Source organism: Perca fluviatilis, chromosome 11 (assembly GCF_010015445.1).
Source record: "Perca fluviatilis chromosome 11, GENO_Pfluv_1.0, whole genome shotgun sequence".
NCBI lineage: Eukaryota > Metazoa > Chordata > Actinopteri > Perciformes > Percidae > Perca > Perca fluviatilis.
In genome coordinates, this window is record NC_053122.1 from 11954954 (window position 1) to 11974900 (window position 19947).

Consider the following 19947-nt stretch of genomic DNA (forward strand, 5'->3'; position numbering starts at 1 on the left):
AACCAACAAGAACGTAAAAAAGAAGCAACTGTGAAGTGGTTTAATGCTCTTGGTCTTGTTTCTTAAATTCTAAAGCAGATAGCTAGTTTTGCTGCTTCTAAGTTAAAACGATTCCTTCTCTTGAATATATCACTCCCCTGAGAATCTTTCTTGATGATTTAGTGCCAATTAATTGTGCTTTCACTTTTGTGAAATAATGGTGAGCACTTCCAATCAAACAAAAATCTACAATCTTTTACACATAATGCCTTACTCAATGTTTCCCAAAATCCCACATTTAATGTGTGGTTTGTGAAAAACGTGAGTACACTGCCATGGAAAACACACACACACACACACACACACAAACACACACACACACACACACACACACACACACACACACACACACACACACACACACACACACACACACACACACACACACACACAGGTTTGCGGCACTATCTTTGTGGGGACCCGTCATTGACATAATGCATTCCCTAGCCCCTTACCCTAACCTTAACCATCACAACTAAATGCCTAACCTTAACCCTTACCCTCACCCTAACCATAACCTAATTCTAACCCTAATCCTAAAACCAAGTCTTAACCCTCAATCGGCCCTTTAAAGTTGTGGGGTCCAGTATTTTGGCCCCACAAAGCTGTCGGGACCCCACAAGTATACTGGACTCCCGGTTGTTGGACCCCACGAATATAGTTAAACAAGAACACACACACACACACACACACACACACACACACACACACACACACACACACACACACACACACACACACACACACACACACACACACACAAAAGATGTCCCAACAGGTGGAACAGGTAAATGGCCCTTGAGCTAGTGAGTGGGCTGGTATTAGGGACTATACAGACTGTCAGCTCTTGCTAAAGGCTAATCTGGAGAAATAAAGAGCTGAAACCACGACAGACAGAAATGAGACCGGTTCTTTCCAGTACACTTAAATAAACTGCTAGATATCAGATCCTCTGCTCTTGAGTCAAACACACTAGGAAGTATTGACGAACTGTTACACTCATTTTCAGAGTGTTCAGAGTGACATACTAAGGTTTTTAGCATATCCAACGTGGAACTTGGTTGCTTTTGACAAATGTGGAAGTCAATATAGGCTACTACAATTTCACTGATTTATATTACAAATCTAACTCGGAGAACAGTGTCTGGCTACACTAAAGTTGGTCTTCCTGAATGTGTGCGGGCACTGGTAGAGTGCAGCACAGAATCTGGCAGCTAATGTACGGTTCATTATTTTTTACTTACTAAGATGCTTTTGATCATGTGGCTTCGAATAATTCCTCAAGTTAACGAAGATGCTGTGCTGACCAGGCTGTTTTGATGCCAAGCATGAAGCATAAGAAAACTTTTTAACCAGTAGCGGGCGGGCGCCACGCCTCCTGTGGGATAATATGAACTGTTCTGTGTCTGTGTACATTAGACAGTGTCAATTTGACACAGTTTTCTCAGTGTTACTGGTTATATTTTTGTATTAGCAGAAAGTATGCTTGATTTTTGGCGTAGACCCCCCCCGCCCCCGAAATGAATTCCAACAGCCACCACTGCTTCTTACAATTCTATTCAAACCACTTTTAACTGTAGAGCAATAAGAGTCGGTTATGGTTATTGAGACTATCCGAGGGCAATGCATGTATCTTACCCAGGAGTTATATGCACATTCTGTAATAAATAAAAAAAAACATGTAAATGGCAAGGAACTAAAAGCAATGACTGCAGCAAAATCTGTTTTTTGACAAACCCCCAGACTAACCAGGGACTTATGATAGGTAAAGTATACAAGATTAATAAAGAAAATCATGTAGTGACTTTTGATAATGTACAGGTGGTCTCTCTCTCTATTAAAGTGCAACAATAGGCAACTACAACAGCAACATACACAGGCAAAATGGATTTGAAAAGCATATAGAGATATGTTACTAGTGTGTCAAACATCTTGGGTGATTTGGTTTACCTGGAACCGCCAAGGACACCCAGTGTGTTTTTGTTTTGATTTCTTCTTTTTTTAATTTTCAGACTAGGCACATTGCACAGTACATTGCTGCCTCCCGCCAGCTAAAAACAACAATGCATTTGGTCTTTGCAAACGGAAATGATGTACGTGTTTATTTGCATATGGAGCGGGGAAGTGAGATCCAATCACAAGTGGTCACTCAAGATGCATGTTAATGCAAGGTTTGAACAGGGCCTTTTTGTCTCTCTTTACTCAGTGGTTCATCATTATCATCCCAGCTCCTAATTACGTCTGATCCTGATCACACACACAAGATACATAAATCAGCCAACATGCTGCTAAGTATGTGGCACCCTGATCTCATTAGTCTAACAGCTAGCTGCTAATGGCTTTATTAGTGTTGAACGCTTCTAAACCATTTAGCCACCCTGAACTCCGAAATACCTACTGGAAGAGCCATTTAGCACTACTGCTACCTTAACATTTTGGCAGGGCAATGATCTTTTGTTTACAAGTGAGTTTATTAGCATATGGGATCATGTTAAATTAGCCACATGATTTCATTTGCATGTTTTGGATATTTTTGTCAGGATTTCTCAGATTTTGAACACAATGTATTTATTATTATAAAATGATTTTATTGTAGGTCTACACTATGTGTCTGGAAGGATGTGCACTATGCTATTAGTGCTATGTAATTTCATTAAAGAAATCAATAGGTTCACCATTTTATACACAGTATGTTTTAATTTATAAATATATGGATTAGTGCTGTCATTTAAACGCGTTATTAACGGCATTAACGCAAACCCATTTTAACGGCGTCAATTTCTTTATCGCGAGATTAACGTTCTTTTTGGCCTAGCAAACTTTGTCGTTTTTTTCACATGTTGTTGCAACAACTAGTAACATTAGAAAAACTACAACACCACACCGAATCTAGCTAGACCGGAAACAAAACAACAGGCATGCCGCACACACTTGTTTGGGTTTGCGAGCTGGCCAAAGAGTAGTAGGCTAACTTTAAGTTTTGAGTGGATGGCAAGTGTGAGACGCCGAAATGGATGTCAATAACATTCTGAATGGAAAGTTTACTTTTAAAAAGTTGCCAAATGGTTCCATTGACAAGACCAAAGTGATCTATGTGTTTTGTCGTGGTGAACTTAGCTATCATCGCAGCACGTCCAGTCTGAAATACCGCTTGATAGCCAAGCTCACAGCTGATGCAAATTCTCCGCCCCCTCGTCAAAGCCGGTCACAAAAGCACAAAGTAAGCCGATCCACTTTTCCACGTTGATAAGGGCATTAAAATGAGAAAAAATAATGGGACAAAAAGAAATCAAGGGACATTTAGAATAGATACAAATATGTGATTAATTGCAAGTTAGACAGCACTATGGATGCAGTATTTAATCTAAGGGTGAGGCTATTTGCACCCCGGGTACAATTAGCAGTGTATGCTATTTGTACCCTGGTGCAATTAGAAATGAATGCTATTCGTACCCCACCGGTGCACACAGCAATGTGTTCTATTAATACCCCATCTGGTACAAATATCAATGTATGCTATTTGCACCCCTGTGCATTTACAGTACCTTGGCATATATTTACACACAGTTATCCATACTACTCATGTATTCATTTACATCTGACATTCTTAGCCTAACCATAACCAATCCCACTCCTCTTGCCTAAACCTAACCAACCCAACCAGAGCCTACCACCCTGCAAAAAAAATAAAAATTTGCGTTCGCGGGCCCTGACTTGCGCAATTGCATGCAAATTATCTAATCCAAAATGAATAAAAGAAGATCACCTCACTGGGGAATCAAACTCCAGACTCCCAGGCCAAAGCTCAGTGTTCTAACCATGCGCCTATAAGTTCTTACTGGATGTTGTACAACTGTTTACCACTTGGTGTCTTTAAGCCTCGGTTGCTAGGTAACCATACTGTATATAAAATAAATAGTTACTAACTAACAAACTAACGGTTGTATGCTTTCACTGAAGACAGAAAGCGCAACTGTAGTATCCATTTTCCGCTAGAAATTCAATTGTTATAAACTTTAGAGAAAAAACTTTCCTAATATGCTAGTTTCTGCGGTCATGGAAGATGAACGTCCGCCATGATTTCGGTGCACGCGAGCAACGTGTTTTTGTTGTTACGTCACAGGGTGTGAATAGCTCAGCTGTGTGGCCGAGGCTATTCGTACCGGGGGTGCAAATAGGCACTCCGTTAATCTAATCCAGTCCAGTCTGGTCACACGTCTTCCACCCTGCAGTCAGACTGTTTGGCCCAACAGGCGTCAGAGTCTGGCCTCAGGAAGAGCATAACTACTGATTACAGGGCCTCAGGCCAATGTTATTGCTTTTCTTTTTTCCCCATCAGTTCACGTTTGTTCTTATTTCCTTTCCTCCCCACCTCCTTTTGATATGTTTCTAGAAGCTAACTAGCCTGTCTCTGTGCTGTAGTTTTACTTTCTGTTTTTTCTCTTCAATCACTTTGTTGGTGTTTCATGCCATGCAAGGCGGCGTATTTATCCAAGATAACAGTTGGGTTTCCCCTCACTTTGCGCGAGATGGAGAGTAATTGCTGTTGGTGTATGTGTTTTTCTCTGTGTGTGTAGGCTATAGCTATGTTTCCCCATATTCTGCTAAGTCTATTGCTCCTGGCTATTCTGAGCAAAGCTACTGTTTGGACAGTAACACAAAAACAATGTGTATGTATGGACATGTCTAAATGAGAGAATGACAGTGATTGCACAGTAGGCCTACATGTGCGTGAGCATGCTAGCACACATTTGCAAGAAACAAGCTTAGTTTACAATATGCTTGAACAGTAAGTTGATCCCTGTGAAAATCCTGCATCTATTCTGAGCATTAAAGCAAATATGAAAGCGGGACCTCGGTAAGTCAGTTGTTCCCAACCTTTTAATGTACTCCCACAGGCCTGTCAGATGAACCCAAGTACCCCTTTATTAACACCAACCATCATGTTTCAAATATGTTCATTTGAATTATTAAACCAGATGTTATTTAACACTATTAATTAAATAATGCTAGTGTTTTCATACAGCTTGAACTAATGTTTGTGTTGCACTTGGGGTGCATTTTTGTGTGGCAGAAGCTGGACATTTTAACTATTCCATTACTTTTAGCTAACTATTTTAACTGTTTAAAACTTATCTTAACTGTTTAGCTAACTATTTCAACTTGTAGCTAACTATTTACACTGTTTAATACTTTAGCTAACTCTTTCAGCTGTTAAATACGTTTCGCTAACTATTTTAGCTTTTAAATACTTTTAGCTAACTATTTCAGCTGTATACTACTTTTAGCTATTTCAACTGTTAAATAGGTCTACTTTTAGCAAACTATTTCAGCTGTTTAATATTTTTTGCTAACTGTTTCAACTCAGTATCCATTAGCTTTAGCTAGCTATTTTAACTGTTAACCTATTGAGCTTAGCTATTTCACCATTTAGCCGTTACCTTTAGCTAACCATTTTTACTGTTATATATTTTTAGCTGACTATTTTAACTGATACTTTTACACATCCGCTCCAACCATGTATGCATTACTTTCAGCTAGCTGTTAGACCTCTGCTTGCTTTCTAACTACTTTTTCAGATACTCAATATTAACACAGTTGTTTAGATGTTACAACTGACTCTATATGTGGATTTTTTTGCAATCAAATCAACTTCTATTTTTCTCTTTAATTTTGTTTTGATTGTCAATCTTTCCTTGTACCCCCTGGCAACTGCTTAAGTAGCCTACCTCTGGTTGGGAATCACAGCAGTAAGTTAACCATTAAGATGAGATGCCTAATTGTGTTGTAGCTATCAAAGAAAAGGGAGCAGAGGAAGAAAAAAGATGAAGAGAATGGGTTTGAGTAGAACACAAACGCTACATCTAACATCTGTGCTAATGCAAATCATCTCATCTTCCACAATGAAAAAGATGGTTTGGATTAAAAGCAACAAAACATTTGCTGAATGAAGCAGAAAACTGAATAAGACATTTTTTTTTAAAGTGTTCTGAGTTAGCAGAGGCTTAAGTGGACAAATAATAGAACACCATTTGAGACTTTTCAAACACAAACAATTGAACAAGATAAACCACTCTCTTTTTTTTTTAAATCTTTACTTGGAAAACATTTCAGTGTATCCAGGATGAGATGCCGTGGCTCTCTCTGTCTGTCTGTTTAACTGTAATCTTAAGTAATTGTGTTTAGAAAACACTTGAGCTGAAAGACTTCCTCCCTTTCAGAAAGCAAGTCACAAAAGGAGATACCTGAGCCCAGGGCGATTCTTTATCTGGATCTGTCTCTCTATTCTTGGCTAGTTAGGTTTTTACATGACCTGGGTTTGATAATGCCTTTGATGGAACCAGATAGTTTTCTCTGCGGGGGAGATCATAGCATTTTTTAGTGGGTTTTTATTTTGGATATTTCCTAAATTACATTTTAGTAAGCCTATGTGGATTTCTTCGAGGATACTTAGATAGAAAATATCTAACAAGCTTATTGTTGCACAATAGAAGGTTCAGTAGTACAGTAAGTTCACTATAAACCAAAGTATTTGCCTCAAAATAAAACCACAATAGGCCAATCACAAAATGTCTTCAATTAATATTATAGAAATGTGATAGTTTTCCTGCTCCATGTCTGTATCCTCAGCTAAGCATCTAAAGGTGGCTGCAGAGTTCAAGTAGAGGAGTGTCTAGTTTTTCCTCAGGAAACAGAGTCCATTTCCACTTGGCTCGTAGACAGAACCGGAATTTGTTTTGCGTAAGCCCAGCAGGTTAAAAATAACAGAGTATAAAGGGAGAGAGCTGCAGGACGCTGCCTTTCACTACACCTGCAGCCGCACAAAAGAATGATTTGCATTAGCTTATTCGGCTTTGTTGCTGTTTTTGGGGATTTAAAAATCAAACCAAAGTTGTCTAATCTAATATAATATACTGTAGGACAAGAGACAGTGGCATTATATAACTTGTTATTGTATATAATAAAGCTTATCTTAACACCTGTAGGAGAAAAGAAAGAAAATAAGTTTGTATTTGTAAAAAATGCACCTAAAAAAGCCTGCCTTATCCAGTTTGTTTTGTTGACATTACTTTTTCAGAATTTTCTGTTTGTGTAAAATAAAGAATGATAATCACTAAACCAATCAACCTTTTTTCTCTTCTTAAAATGTTATTAAACATTTGATGAAGGTGTCAAAGTAGAGAATTGTCCACAAGGCATTGTTAATACCAAATAAAATATTTCAGGTTTTATATGCTATATTGGCTATTTGTGAACAAAAGCTGTATATTCCCTTTGTTTTCCAAAAAGTCATTGACAGAGAGATATGTACAGTATGTTATCTTATGTAGACCCCAGAGAGATCTGACTGCCCATTAGATATCTTATGTTTATACTATCAAGTTGATAAAACATGTCTATTTATGGCCATTATATTTGCCTTTGTCTATTTGTTTTTTGTTAGTTGATTGCAATTAAAAACACTGCATCTAGTCTAATGGTTAGATGTAGAGGTGGTATAGGAGATGTTATGTTTTTTCTTGCATTTGTTTTTTAAAGCAACTGATTCCAGTATGATATGAGCACTTAAGCCAACAAATGAATAAATAAAAATGACTTCAGCATTTCCCCCCTGACATGTAGGCCTATTCATGTCGGTGTGAAGAAGGCTTTGAAATCATATTTAGACCTGCATGTTGGGATATCACATTTACAGAAAGAATCAATTGGTTAACTGAATACATAAAATATATAAAAATCTAAATAAATAAATACAAATAAAAAAAAAACTTATTTTAGGGGTTTTCGTCAAAATTGGCATGCAGACCATGTCCTGATTCTAAAAAAAAATATAGGGTTAGGGACAACAAGGTGATCGCCTATGTATGCTGCTTAATAAGGCTGTTAAAGCAAAGCCAGTCTCGGACTGTCGCCTGTTCTCTTTCAGTTCTCCACTATCGACACCCATCCACCTGCATTACCATAGCAATGACTGCAGGGGACTTACAGGGCTGCTGGTGGAAGACCATTAAGAAACGTGTAGTCCTTTGTTCACACCCAGATTAACAGGTTGTTTCGATGAGCCCGCCGCTTCACACGTTCGTGTTTGTGTTAAACATGCTCAGGTAGGCTAACTCGGGACAAATTAATTATGTGTGTTTGTGTGAGTGTGTGTGTGTGTGTGTGTGTGTGTGTGTGTGTGTGTGTGTGTGTGTGTGTGTGTGTGTGTGTGTGTGTTTGAATAAGCTGGGACGAAACTGTGGGGGACATTTCAACTGTGAAATAAACGTTTTGGAGATTCTGTCACTTTAGTTGCGTTGACTGGCAGCATAAAATGACAGATTTTTCTCTTAAAGGTATTAGTATAAAAAAAAATATATATTTCAAGAAGCACAATCAGGCAACTTTAATGATCTTTTACGCACTGGAATTTTGACTTTCCAGCACTCCCCCAAAAGGGTGGCACTCCCTTACTGTTGCCAGGTTTAGTGTCGCCCCCTGTACCTGCCCCAAAGGGAATGTTTGGATTTCCACTTAACACACGTATTCACACACTTTTATGTCATACTCAATGATGACTATACAGTGATAAGAAATGTAGATTTTTTTAATTATAAATAACCCTCTGTCAAAGCTGAAAAAAACCAGAAAGTTTAGTGTCATGTGTGTTTTGAAAGATGTGTCCTTATACTCTATCGGCTTTGGGATGCAAAATAATGTACATATTCAACCATTTAGTCATTCATATGGAATTATGGATGATTGTTTTAGTCATAGCCTATGCACATAGGTATTTACTTGCTTGACGCACATGAAAGCCATTTGTATTTGTTTACACTACTGGTTGCCCTGAGGGAGGTGTGTGTGTGTGTGGGTGTGCGTGTGTGTGTGCGTGTGTGTGTGTGAGTGTTGGGGGGGCGGGAGGGGGGAGTAGAAGCCGCACCTCCCGGAAAGGAGCTTGTATAAGAGGCTCGTCAGCTCCGATATTCGCATTCTGAACGCTCCACATCTGTCAAAGTTACCAAACAGGTGCTCAATGGACAGAGAGCAAAGTCTCTGTTCGCGTTTACAGTTTTAAATTCTTGCATTTTGTCATCTAACCGTTCAGCATGGCTATGGCTGAAGCAGTGATGCCTGCCATAACATCGTTTCTAAGTGGTCAAACGATGGAAGGAAAACAGTTCGACAATGTAAGTAGATGGATTTAAGTTTTTGTAGATTTAGGGTTAGGATTGTAGGATTGTAGATTTAGTTCTGATTGTTGGTTGGCTTGTGTTTTTTCTAATTGTCCCGTCTGCTCTCCTGTACAGATGTGCAAGCTGGATCAGTGTGCACGCAGCAGCGCAACAGGTGGCGCAGACAACCCGCTCATCGAAGTGGAGTTCAGCATAGTGCAGTCTCCTGGTTTACTGGCCAAAGACGACGACGAGCTGGGAAGATTCGTGGACCTCGAGTTCATTTTGTCTAACACCATAGACTCCGATGTTGTAAGCAACAACGGGAACATTTCTCCGCAGCCGTGCTTGTACTCCCTGCCGGAGTCACCGGAGAGCTGCAGCGGTAGTTCTGTGCCAGACTGTAGTGACCGCCCTCCATCTCACCTGGCCGCGCAGAGCTACCACGGCACGGTAAGCTTCACGGGCTCGAGCCCAGTCCGCAGTCTCATGGAGGAGCTTCTCACGCCAGAGATGAGTTACCCGGGGGAGAGTTCACCGGAGTGCGAAGGAAGGGCGAGAGGCGTGCGGGAGTACACCGAACTGCGAGCGTTGAATCCGGTCCCGGTTTCAGCTACTACCGCTCATCACCAAGTAGCCACGTCTTCTCCACCGCTTGGATACAAAATCAAAACCGAGCCCATAGGCCAGTCTTGTATGATGGCTACTGGTGACTTTATGGGACAGGTGTATGAGAATCATCAGATGCGCTCCGTGCACCAAGGAGCTTTTACGCACCACCAGGCTACAGTCCCAGGTGCGTTGCCGGGATTCGGTGCGCACCCCATGCAGCACCCTACCCCCCATGGACGCACAGATTTCCATTTGGCACATATTAACTCTCATCCTCAACACCCTAGTCAACACCATCTCCAAAATCAGTACATTAACGCACCCTACCAGCCGCAGTACGCGCACCAGAGTTTGACACAGTTTCAAGGACAGTACAGCATCCACAGAGAGCCAGTCCGCGGTCACCAGCAGCACCATCCGGCTTCTATGCAGGGGATGATGCTCACTCCTCCTTCTTCGCCATCGTTGCTGGAGTTTTACTCTCAGGATGAGGCGGGGAGCGTCAAACAGAAACGAGGCCGCAGGTCGTGGCCCAGAAAACGCGCTGCGACGCACAGCTGTGATTTTCCTGGCTGTGGAAAAACCTACACCAAGAGCTCCCACCTCAAAGCCCACATGAGAACACACACGGGTGAGCACATTTCTAAACCCACAATCTATTTTAATTGTCAGTTGTTCACCTATTTTGATTCCATACTTGTTAATGCTCTGTAGAAGCTGCAATCTAAACAAAGTCCTTTGCTTATGTCTCTCAGGTGAAAAGCCCTACCACTGTAACTGGGAAGGCTGCGGCTGGAAGTTTGCCAGGTCAGATGAGCTGACCCGTCACTTCAGAAAGCACACCGGACACCGACCTTTCCAGTGTCACCTGTGTGAGCGTGCGTTTTCCCGCTCAGATCATCTGGCTCTCCACATGAAGAGGCACATGTAGGCCAAGTTATGGATACTTTTGTATCCAAATCCATCATGGGATCATGCCTGGAGCATCCCAGAAGAAGCACGAGTTGTCCCCTCACTATTGGACAGTTTGTGCATCTGGCCCCAACCAATGAAACAAAACGTTCCTGTAATGGGCTTTAGCATATGAACGGTGCCTTTGTAGAGCGTTTACAGCAACCTGATCATACCCTGAGGTACCACACATGGGGACATTTTATGTTTTTCAAAACAAGTGCCTCTCTATCAGAAAATAAGAATGAATGCTGGTGTTTTTTGTACATATCTGTGGATATATGAACTTTGGCTAAATTATAGTAGTTTCTATTTAAGACATTTCCTCGCCCGTCTCTGAAATAAGTTATTGATTGTTAGTGAGTGCCTTAACAAGACTGTATGTGCTTCCCAAATGGGAAAACTCACTGCGGGCAGGACCCAGACATTTGTACATATTTGTAAATTGTATTTTGGAATGTTTACATCTTATATCTTTAATACTACTCAAATCAGGTCAAGGGTTTTTATTGACAATTTTTATTGTATTTTCTCAATATTGTTAGTCTACTAAATAGATGTTATAGATTTGCTGAGCTGTGTAGACCTACATTTCAGATTTTATTTTTTTTTTGTTCTGTGAAGGTTTGCTTGACCTATGCTAACAAGTACAGGTACTAAAGTTTATTTTCAGCCTCTTTGATCCCAAACATAACCCTTACTTCACTCAATTTAAATGTTATTTTACAGATCAGTGTTTTCTGGGGATACAAGTTTTTATTATGGAAGATTTGTAAGAATGGAGAAATCCACTGTAACCAATGGTTGATTGGCTGTTCTTGAAACAGAATTGCTACTCAGATGTATCATTTTTCAACAATTTTATGTGCTCAGAAAATTAAAAGTACTTTTACAAATATGTCTGCCATTGCCTCTTTTCCTGCCCACACAATTCCTTTAACTCTAGATCTGCTTTCAGTTTATGCAGGTCTGCTGGCGCTAATAATTTTTCATTATTTTGATTGCATTCTTGGTATTGCGTGGCTAAAAGAAGAAAAGAGAAACAAATCCTTCTTCAGTTGAACAGAAAGGAGTTTTTACAGTCCGGCTTGGACACGTGTGTAACACAGAAGGTGATGCTGACATCAGCGGCCAGTCATCCATCTAACAAAATTTGTGTGTCCCCTTTGCAAATTGAGATCACAAATTTTCTGTAAGTCCCACAATGTCAGCATTTTATAGGACATAATGATCTCAGTCTAAGGAGAAGGGAAACTGAAAATCTTGGTTGTAAGTGTAACGTTGCATTTCCATCAACATTTGTATAGATTCCAGGCGTAGTTCAAGGATCAAGACATTACGTGGTCTATAATAAGCATTACCATAAAAACAATAAGCATCATTACAACTGATAGTATGACAATTTGCATGGTCCAGTGCCTCTCAGTTTTCTATCACTGCTTATGAAAGACTGCCCTCTACTGTTCATTTATATAATAACATCTGCCTTATCTAACAGGCTGTGTTTACCAGTTTAAATGGATTATGGGTGCAAGTAACAAGTTACATTTACTCTCGTTACTGTAACGCAGTCATTAGCTTAGTTTACAGGGACTTGGAACCAGAGGGTAGCGGTTCAAGTCCGGCACTCACCATGGTATGGTTTGTGGACTTATAGTTGAAGTGGTGCCGGTTCACCATCACTCTGACATCTTTCCACTAACGCATGTCTATAGGCCCTGTGTGTGCGCATGTGTGTGTGTATTTTGGCCCATTGTGTGTGTCATGAATAATACACACACATGCAGTCCGAGGGCCCCCACCCCATCTGTGTTTTTCTTCTTAACATAGGCTAAATAAAGGTATTTCCACCGTCAATTGGTGCATAAAAGTGTATCTGAATACAGGAAATGAAGTCGTTGATGATCAAAACATCCCTGGGGAGGACACCCAGACCCGCCACTATTATATGCCCCCCCCTCGCCAAAAGGCTGATTCTGGCCAATATATATACAGTACAGTATACCCACTACAATACATTAGACTACACCACAGATTTTTCTTACATCTATCTGCTCTCTTTTCACAAATTTATGAACTATGGCCTTCTCTATAGTCACTTTGATTCATCTAACTTCGCTCTTACTCCTCCTTCTTCTTCCACTTCTTTATCTACACTACTTTCTAAGCTCTTTTCAAGTTCCATCATCCTCTTCATTGCTGAAACATAATACAGGATAAACGTTAGATTTTAAAAGTATAGCCCAATTTGGCATATTAAAGGTCCTATGGCATGAAAATTTCACTTTATGAGGTTTTTTAACATTAACATGAGTTCCCCCAGCCTGCCTATGGTCCCCCAGTGGCTAGAAATGGAGATAAGTGTAAAGTGAGCCCTGGGTATCCTGCTCTGCCTTTGAGAAAATGCAAGCTCAGATGGGCCAATCTGGAATCTTGCTCCTTATGAGGTCATAACAGCCACACCCCCACTCTCCACCTTGCCCCCCCCTCTCCTCCTCAATACAGACACAGAAATGGCACATACTAAGGAAAGCTCATTGTGGGACTGGCTCTAGTGGCTGTAATTCTGCACCAAGGCTGAATTTTGGGAAATAGACTTCAGATACAGTATTAGGGGACCACTAAGGTCTATATAAAAGCATCCAAAGAGAACCATGTCATGGGACCTTCAAATTGCACAGTCTAGCCTACATGAGAAGTTGGTATAGTGTATATCATAGATGTTTTGGTAAATGGATGTACTTTTTACATGATTAGAACCACTCAAGTAATAAATATTTGAACTACTAAGCTTGAAGTGTAGATCTTTCTGTCTGGAGGATGTAATGTGCCACTTTCTATGCTATGTCTTAGTTTCCCCACTAGATGTCCTCTTTGCTTTAGTTTCTGCATAGTCTTCAGTATCTCTAAATCAGGCTTATTATGTACACCTGTTTTAATTAGTATTGCTTGTCTTCTTTGTTCAAGCTGTTTAACCCTCCTGTTGTCTTCGGGTCAAATTTGCCCTATTTTCAAAAAGTTTCTACATAACAAATTTGGGATTCTTTCAACCAAATTATCAAATAAAATAACGTGGATGGTTCCATACAACGCTCTTCACAAGTAAGTACACTCTTCATTGAATTTGGGTTTTATTGTATTTTATAGCATTTGAAAAAAAAGACGACAAAAAAAGTGACAAATGTCAGAAAAAGCTTCAAAAATAAGAGGAAAAAAATTGACAAAAACATTGGGAAAAGGGTTAAGTCCCTTTGTTGAGTTTGTAGCTTGATTTTTGTCACAGCTAAATAATTTAACAGCATTAAAGCAGTTATAATACACAATACAAACCCAGCAACATAAGACAATAAGTGAAAAAGGTCTGTTTATGAACGACGCAGAGAGGATGGTGTGTTATAGTTGGCTATGGTATAATGAGTAGAGGTGGGTTTTCAATCTAGATCTAAAAATGTCAACTGGGTGGGCTTTTTTTAACATGTTCTGAGGCCGATCCAAAGATGAGGGGCGCGGTAGGAGAATGCTCTACAACCAACTGATTTTATTTTATTTTTTTGTTTACTAGGGGAATGACCAGGAGACCAGCATCAAGGGAGCGGAGTGTGTGTGCCGGTGAATATGGTGTAATAAGCTCAAATAATGTCCATGCAGGGTCTTATATGTTAAAAGAAGAACCTTAAAATCAGCTTATGTTACACCTCATCTCCTAAGTTGTGGTGATCTGTTGTAGCTGTCTTTTTAACCACACACATTTGGTTTCACACGTCTACAACTACTCAATAGGGCTTTCTCACAACAGACATATTGATTTGTCATAAAAGCACAGGTGTTACTAATAACACTAATGATGGCTCCATTGTATTTAATTATGAGGGGGTGAGCCAGCATGCACAATACCAGGAACCTGAAATCAAAGCAGCAAAATGGAAGTCAGCCGTCATTAATTCTATTATTTGCACCTGTGCTTTCCAAGTCAAAATGTATTCCCTGTAAAAGGCCTATACAGTCTGCATATCCTTAAACATACAGCATTGTGTTAGACCTTTTTCACAGCAGACATTTTGTCCCAAAGTGGGAAAAGCACAGGTGTTACTGATATCATTAACAGGGCCGGAATTCTATTTACGTGTCCCAGTATAAGCCATGCCAGTGAGCCAGCAGCTGAAGCACTGAAATGGAATTCAACCATCATTCATTTTATAATTTACACCTGTGCTTTTCCTACTGTGAAACATCCTATTCTGACTTCATACATTTGCTTTATCCAGGTCACATTTTTGTTGAAAATTAGCATAATTGAACCCTTAGTATCTGTGTTTGAGTTTATTTATGTGCAATATATTTGTGAAGGAAAAGACATGTTTGATAGTTTATTTCAGAAGCTTGTTTGGTATCAACGAGTGATCAATGACTTGTCATGAAGGAGTAGCGTGTTTACAGTCAGGGTGATGTTAGAGCTGGGTTTAATTTAGTGATACACATCAGTACTGAACAATTAGGTAAACCATTAAAGGAAATTAAATTGCAAAAGAATAGAAATACAGAATCTTACTTACTATTGGAATACTCTGTACCAATTCTTTAAATGCACTAATTAAATAATATAAATATTGCTATTTTTCTAAAACTACTAAAATGAAAAAGCCAAAGGGGAGTATTTTGTTTAACACTTTTAGTCAGTTAAAATTTGTGAAGATGACAAAGGATTTCTGCCAGATTCTTTCTTTCTTTTTTTTTGGCTGAAACATGAATTTTCTGACCATAATTCAAACCAAAATGACAACATAATTTGACATAACATAGTTTGAGGTTCTGATAGAATAATTATGGGTAAGACTTATGGGAGCTGTAGTTTGTTGAAGGAATTAGAAGCTAGTGGAGCCAAAGCTAATCCTGAAGTGCTTTTTGGCTCTCCATTATTCCACCATGAGATGTTGGACTGATACCAAGTGACATAAAGATGAATCATTATGAGGCAACTGGAAAGACTGAATGCACAAAAATCTACAGAAACACTTTTACGGATTTAATCCCATTCATGGTAATTGCAGTTTTCTGTATGTATCTGTGCTTAAGTGGAAGAATGATTATCATATGTACTGACCTGACTTATCATGACCATAGCACTGGCTCATTAAAAAAGTACCTGTACTTAGAACCTTTAAGGCAGCCTGGATCAGTGAAAAGCGCCAGTAATCAAGTTTATCATGGACGAAAACCTGTAATTATCATAGTTTAGGCCTGAAGCATTGCCCATAGTACATCAACAGCAGTATGTGTACGGTATTTAAATAATTTTTGAAAATGAATTGAAATAAATGACTTTTATTGCTTTTGTAATGTGACTTGTTTTACAAAAATGATGGATGGTATTTTTAACTAGGCTATCTGGTTTTGAAAGATCAAGCTGGCTGGCACACATCCACCTCCTCATCTATTCTCATCTGTTGCTGGAAAATGTGACCGCCTTTGGAGAAATGCCAAATTAATTTTCAAACTGAGTGTGCTGGAGCCCTCAGTCCTTATCTATTATTCTGTACACAAATCTAAGCAACTTGTAGAGAATACTAATTAGCAAAGTCAGTTTTATGTATCTAGTTTCGATATTGGTAATATAGAGGAACCATGACATTGGAAAAGTCCGATCACCAGATTTATTGGGCTTTATGTTGCCAGCAGTTGCTGGTTACTTCTTCTTAATAATACTTCTAGTTCTTTAAACAGTCTGAAATCTGTGAAAAGCCACTTTCAGACTGCGTAACTCAGATATTGCAACTTTATGAAATGAACAATCCGACAATCACACTTACCATAGCGATTGTTCAAGGCACACAGGTGTGAAAATGAGCAGAGCTTCTATTTTCCACATATTGTTCCATTGTGCTTCACATCCCTGCATCTGGATGCTGTATTACACTGATTGCCTCTCTGTTGCCAGCAATGAGAGCTTTATTCTTTCAGAGACAGACGGCAGAAGTGTGATCAAAGTCTGCACCAAGTTCTCCCTTCATTGGTAACGTCTGTTAGACAACGTAGACAATCTTTCCTGGAAGGCATTTCGTGTTTCACTCATTTGTAAATAAAGCAAGTGGACAATGCAGTTTCTACACTCTTTGAGTGTTAAAGATACCACTACTGGCAATCAGTGTTTGTATACTGTGCGAATGAATCCGCAAATTGTAGCAAGGTCTGTGTTTGACCATTCCCCAATGCATGCTGGGATGGGCTCCGTCTCTTATTTAAAGTTACAGTTACTGCCGACCAAATAATGACTGTAGTCATTTACCTTGTGGCTTTATTTCTTGGAATTAAACTTACATATCGTCAAGAAGCACATTTATATCTGTCAGTTGTCTGCTCTCAATCTAATCAAACCAAATGTGATTAACATTTTAAAATCACCAACTCAGATTATTTCTTTAGTTAAAAGTCAGTATTGTGTATTGAACCACTTAGTAACATAACCCGGTTACTAGTTTACTTCAGTGGGAATGATAGATGAGTATTATGTGTGACTACCTGTGTGTGTGTGTGTGTGTGTGTGTGTGTGTGTGTGTGTGTGTGTGTGTGTGTGTGTGTGTGTGTGTGTGTGTGTGTGTGTGTGTGTGTGTGTGTGTGTGTGTGTGTGTGTGTGTGTGTGTGTTGTCAAGGAGGCAAATCTATGTGGTCTGTAGCCTTGTTTACCTAACACAAAGGATTCTGGGTTTTGACAGCTGTCACTAGATCAGAGGTCAAACTGCACACTCAGTGTGTCTGGACAGAAACCAAGGCAATAATCTTAAGTGTTATAATAAAATTATTGAACTTAATGTGACAGTATGACTAATTATGAAATCTGTTGACATAAGATAAAAAAAATAAAAAATGGATCACATATCCATTACATATCCACATAGGGGGCTTCCTCTCAGACGTGCCACTCCCTAAGCCCTCAACTATTATCTGTTTTGGTCAAAGAAGGGGCACAGGGAAAACAAGATACAAGAGCCGACTTTACTGTACAGAATCAAAATCAGATCAGAAAAGGATTTATTACCAAGTAAGTAACACTGATTGAAGTCAGTTTATTTATAGGGCACATTTAAAACCAACCTAGGCTGAACGAAGTGCTGTACAAAGTTATATTATGTTATTAAAAACAAAGGAAGACTATAAAAATATAGACACAATGAACATTGTGACAGTTGGGATTGGCTGGTGTGAGTTTCTGTTTTGTTTTCTAGTTCCTATTTTGTTTTCCATTGTCGGTTTCTCTGTTGGCCCTGCCTCTCTCTGTGTGTCCTGTGTTTCCCCCCCTTCCCCTCCTGCCTGCTACTGCCAGCTGACTACGCACGACTGCTTGTCATTCCACCATCACCTCTCCCGCCGTGCACACCTGCCAGTCATCTACAATCAAGCCCAGTATTTGAACCCCGGATCTACTCAGCATCTTTGCTTGATCGTTGCCTCAGCCACCTTGGTGACACTTGCTACAAGCTCTCTGAGAAAATCTTGTACTTACCTGTCTCTGTCCGTTGTGGATTCAATTCAATTTTATTTATAGTATCAAATCATAACAAGAGTTATCTCAAGACACTTTACAGATAGAGTAGGTCTAGACCACACTATAATTTCCAAAACCCCAACAATTCCAGTAATTCCCTCAAGAGCAAGCATTAGCAGTAGCTATTGCGACCCAGACTCTTGATAGGCGGTGTCTGACGGGGCCGGTTGGGGGTGTGATGAACAGTGGCAATAATGGTCATAATAAAGACAATGGAACAGTGACTACAATGGTAGTCGTAGTAGTTCATGTCATAGCAGGGCTTTACTGGATGTAGCGTGGCACAGCAGAGCATGGGTGGATGTAGTGGACGCGGTAGGACGCAGCAAGACGCAGCCAGACATTGCAGGGATTCTTACCTCTCTTTGTGTTTGTTCCCTGTGGCCATCATCTCCATACCTCTCTGTTGCCTCCAGTCAGCTGGCCTTGCCATTCGGTCCCCTCCTCAAGGCTCCCTGCTCCATCCTGCCTCCGTTCCCGCTTCCAGCCATCCCCTCTTTCTACTCCTCTGCTCCCCGGACTCCAGTGCCTCCGCCTCGGTGCCCTCGGCCCCGGTTTCCCCGCGCTCCCTCCTTCCCCAGTCTCAGCCCTCGCTCCTGTCCTTGGCATCCGCCTTCCCACACCTCCTTCCCTCTGATTATTATTTAAATAAACCTGTTTTGTTGAGCTTTGCATTTGGGTCCGTTCTGTCTCCCTTGTAACAAACCTCATACAAACAACACACTTCTATACAAATGTCCCTAAACTGAATCATACGCCAAAGAATAAAAATGTGTTTTAAGACGAGACTTAAAGATCTCGGCAGTAGAGATCTCGGCAGTAGAGATCTCGGCAGTAGAGATCTCGGCGCGATCACCCTTTGTTTTCATCCGAGACTGTGGAATAGCTAAAAGGAACTGATTAGACGATCTTAGGTTCCTGGAGGAGTGATGTAGGGTAAGGAGATCAGCAATATATAAAGGGGCCAAGCCATGTAATGCCTTAAAAACAAGTAACATTACCTTAAAATCGATTCTATATTTGACCGGTAACCAGTGAAGAGAAGCCAATATCGGTGAGGTATGATCCCTCCTTCTGGTACCAGTCAACAATCTAGCAGCCGCATTGTGGACAAACTGCAGGCGTGATAAAGATGATTGGCAAATCCCAAAATACAAGGAATTGCAGTAGTCAATACGAGACGAAATAAGAGCATGAATAACAGCCTCCAAGTCCTTTTTTTAAGTTTAGCAATAGTCCTGAGATGAAAAAAGCTAAATTTGACAACAGAACTAATTTGTTTGTCACCGTACAAGAAATTTGCCTTGGTTGTTGGTGCATACATAAATATATATTTTCTTAGTGTGCTGTGTAGTGTGTAGTGTGCTGCCTTGCCTCTTTCTCCTCCCCCCTTCCCTGTGTGTTTTGTTTACAGGAGTGGAGTCAGGTGTGCAGTAGTCACTGGGCCAGCTGCTACTCATCAGCCTCATCCTGCTCTGCTATATATACCCGGTTCATTCCTACACTCTGCGCCAGATCGTAAACTACTCTACCAAGTCAGTTATGCTTCCAGCCTTTGAAAATCTTGTTACCATCTGTACCTTTCTAATCCTGTTTTCCCTCTACCCTAGTTGCTTGTCCTGAGTGCTGTCTGCACTCCACTCCTGCACA

At 40.2% G+C, this 19947-nt stretch overlaps 1 protein-coding gene across 1 annotated transcript; it reads left to right on the forward strand.

Annotated features, from left to right (window-relative positions):
* The first annotated feature begins 9024 nt into the window (after positions 1-9024).
* On the forward strand, positions 9025-11655 carry klf17 (Kruppel-like factor 17). The gene is made up of 3 exons (XM_039815318.1): positions 9025-9209; positions 9330-10437; positions 10562-11655. The coding sequence occupies exons 1-3, from the start codon at positions 9129-9131 to the stop codon at positions 10735-10737; spliced, it is 1365 nt and encodes a 454-aa protein (XP_039671252.1). The 5' UTR covers positions 9025-9128; the 3' UTR covers positions 10738-11655.
* The last annotated feature ends 8292 nt before the right edge of the window (positions 11656-19947 follow it).

Bases quoted from the DNA above. Each gene is read 5' to 3' on its own strand.
- klf17 (XM_039815318.1), top strand. From the start codon at position 9,129: ATGGCTATGGCTGAAGCAGTGATGCCTGCCATAACATCGTTTCTAAGT. The intron at 9,210-9,329 runs GTAAGTAGATGG...TCTCCTGTACAG, and splicing joins AAGGAAAACAGTTCGACAAT to ATGTGCAAGCTGGATCAGTG. The intron at 10,438-10,561 runs GTGAGCACATTT...TATGTCTCTCAG, and splicing joins CCACATGAGAACACACACGG to GTGAAAAGCCCTACCACTGT.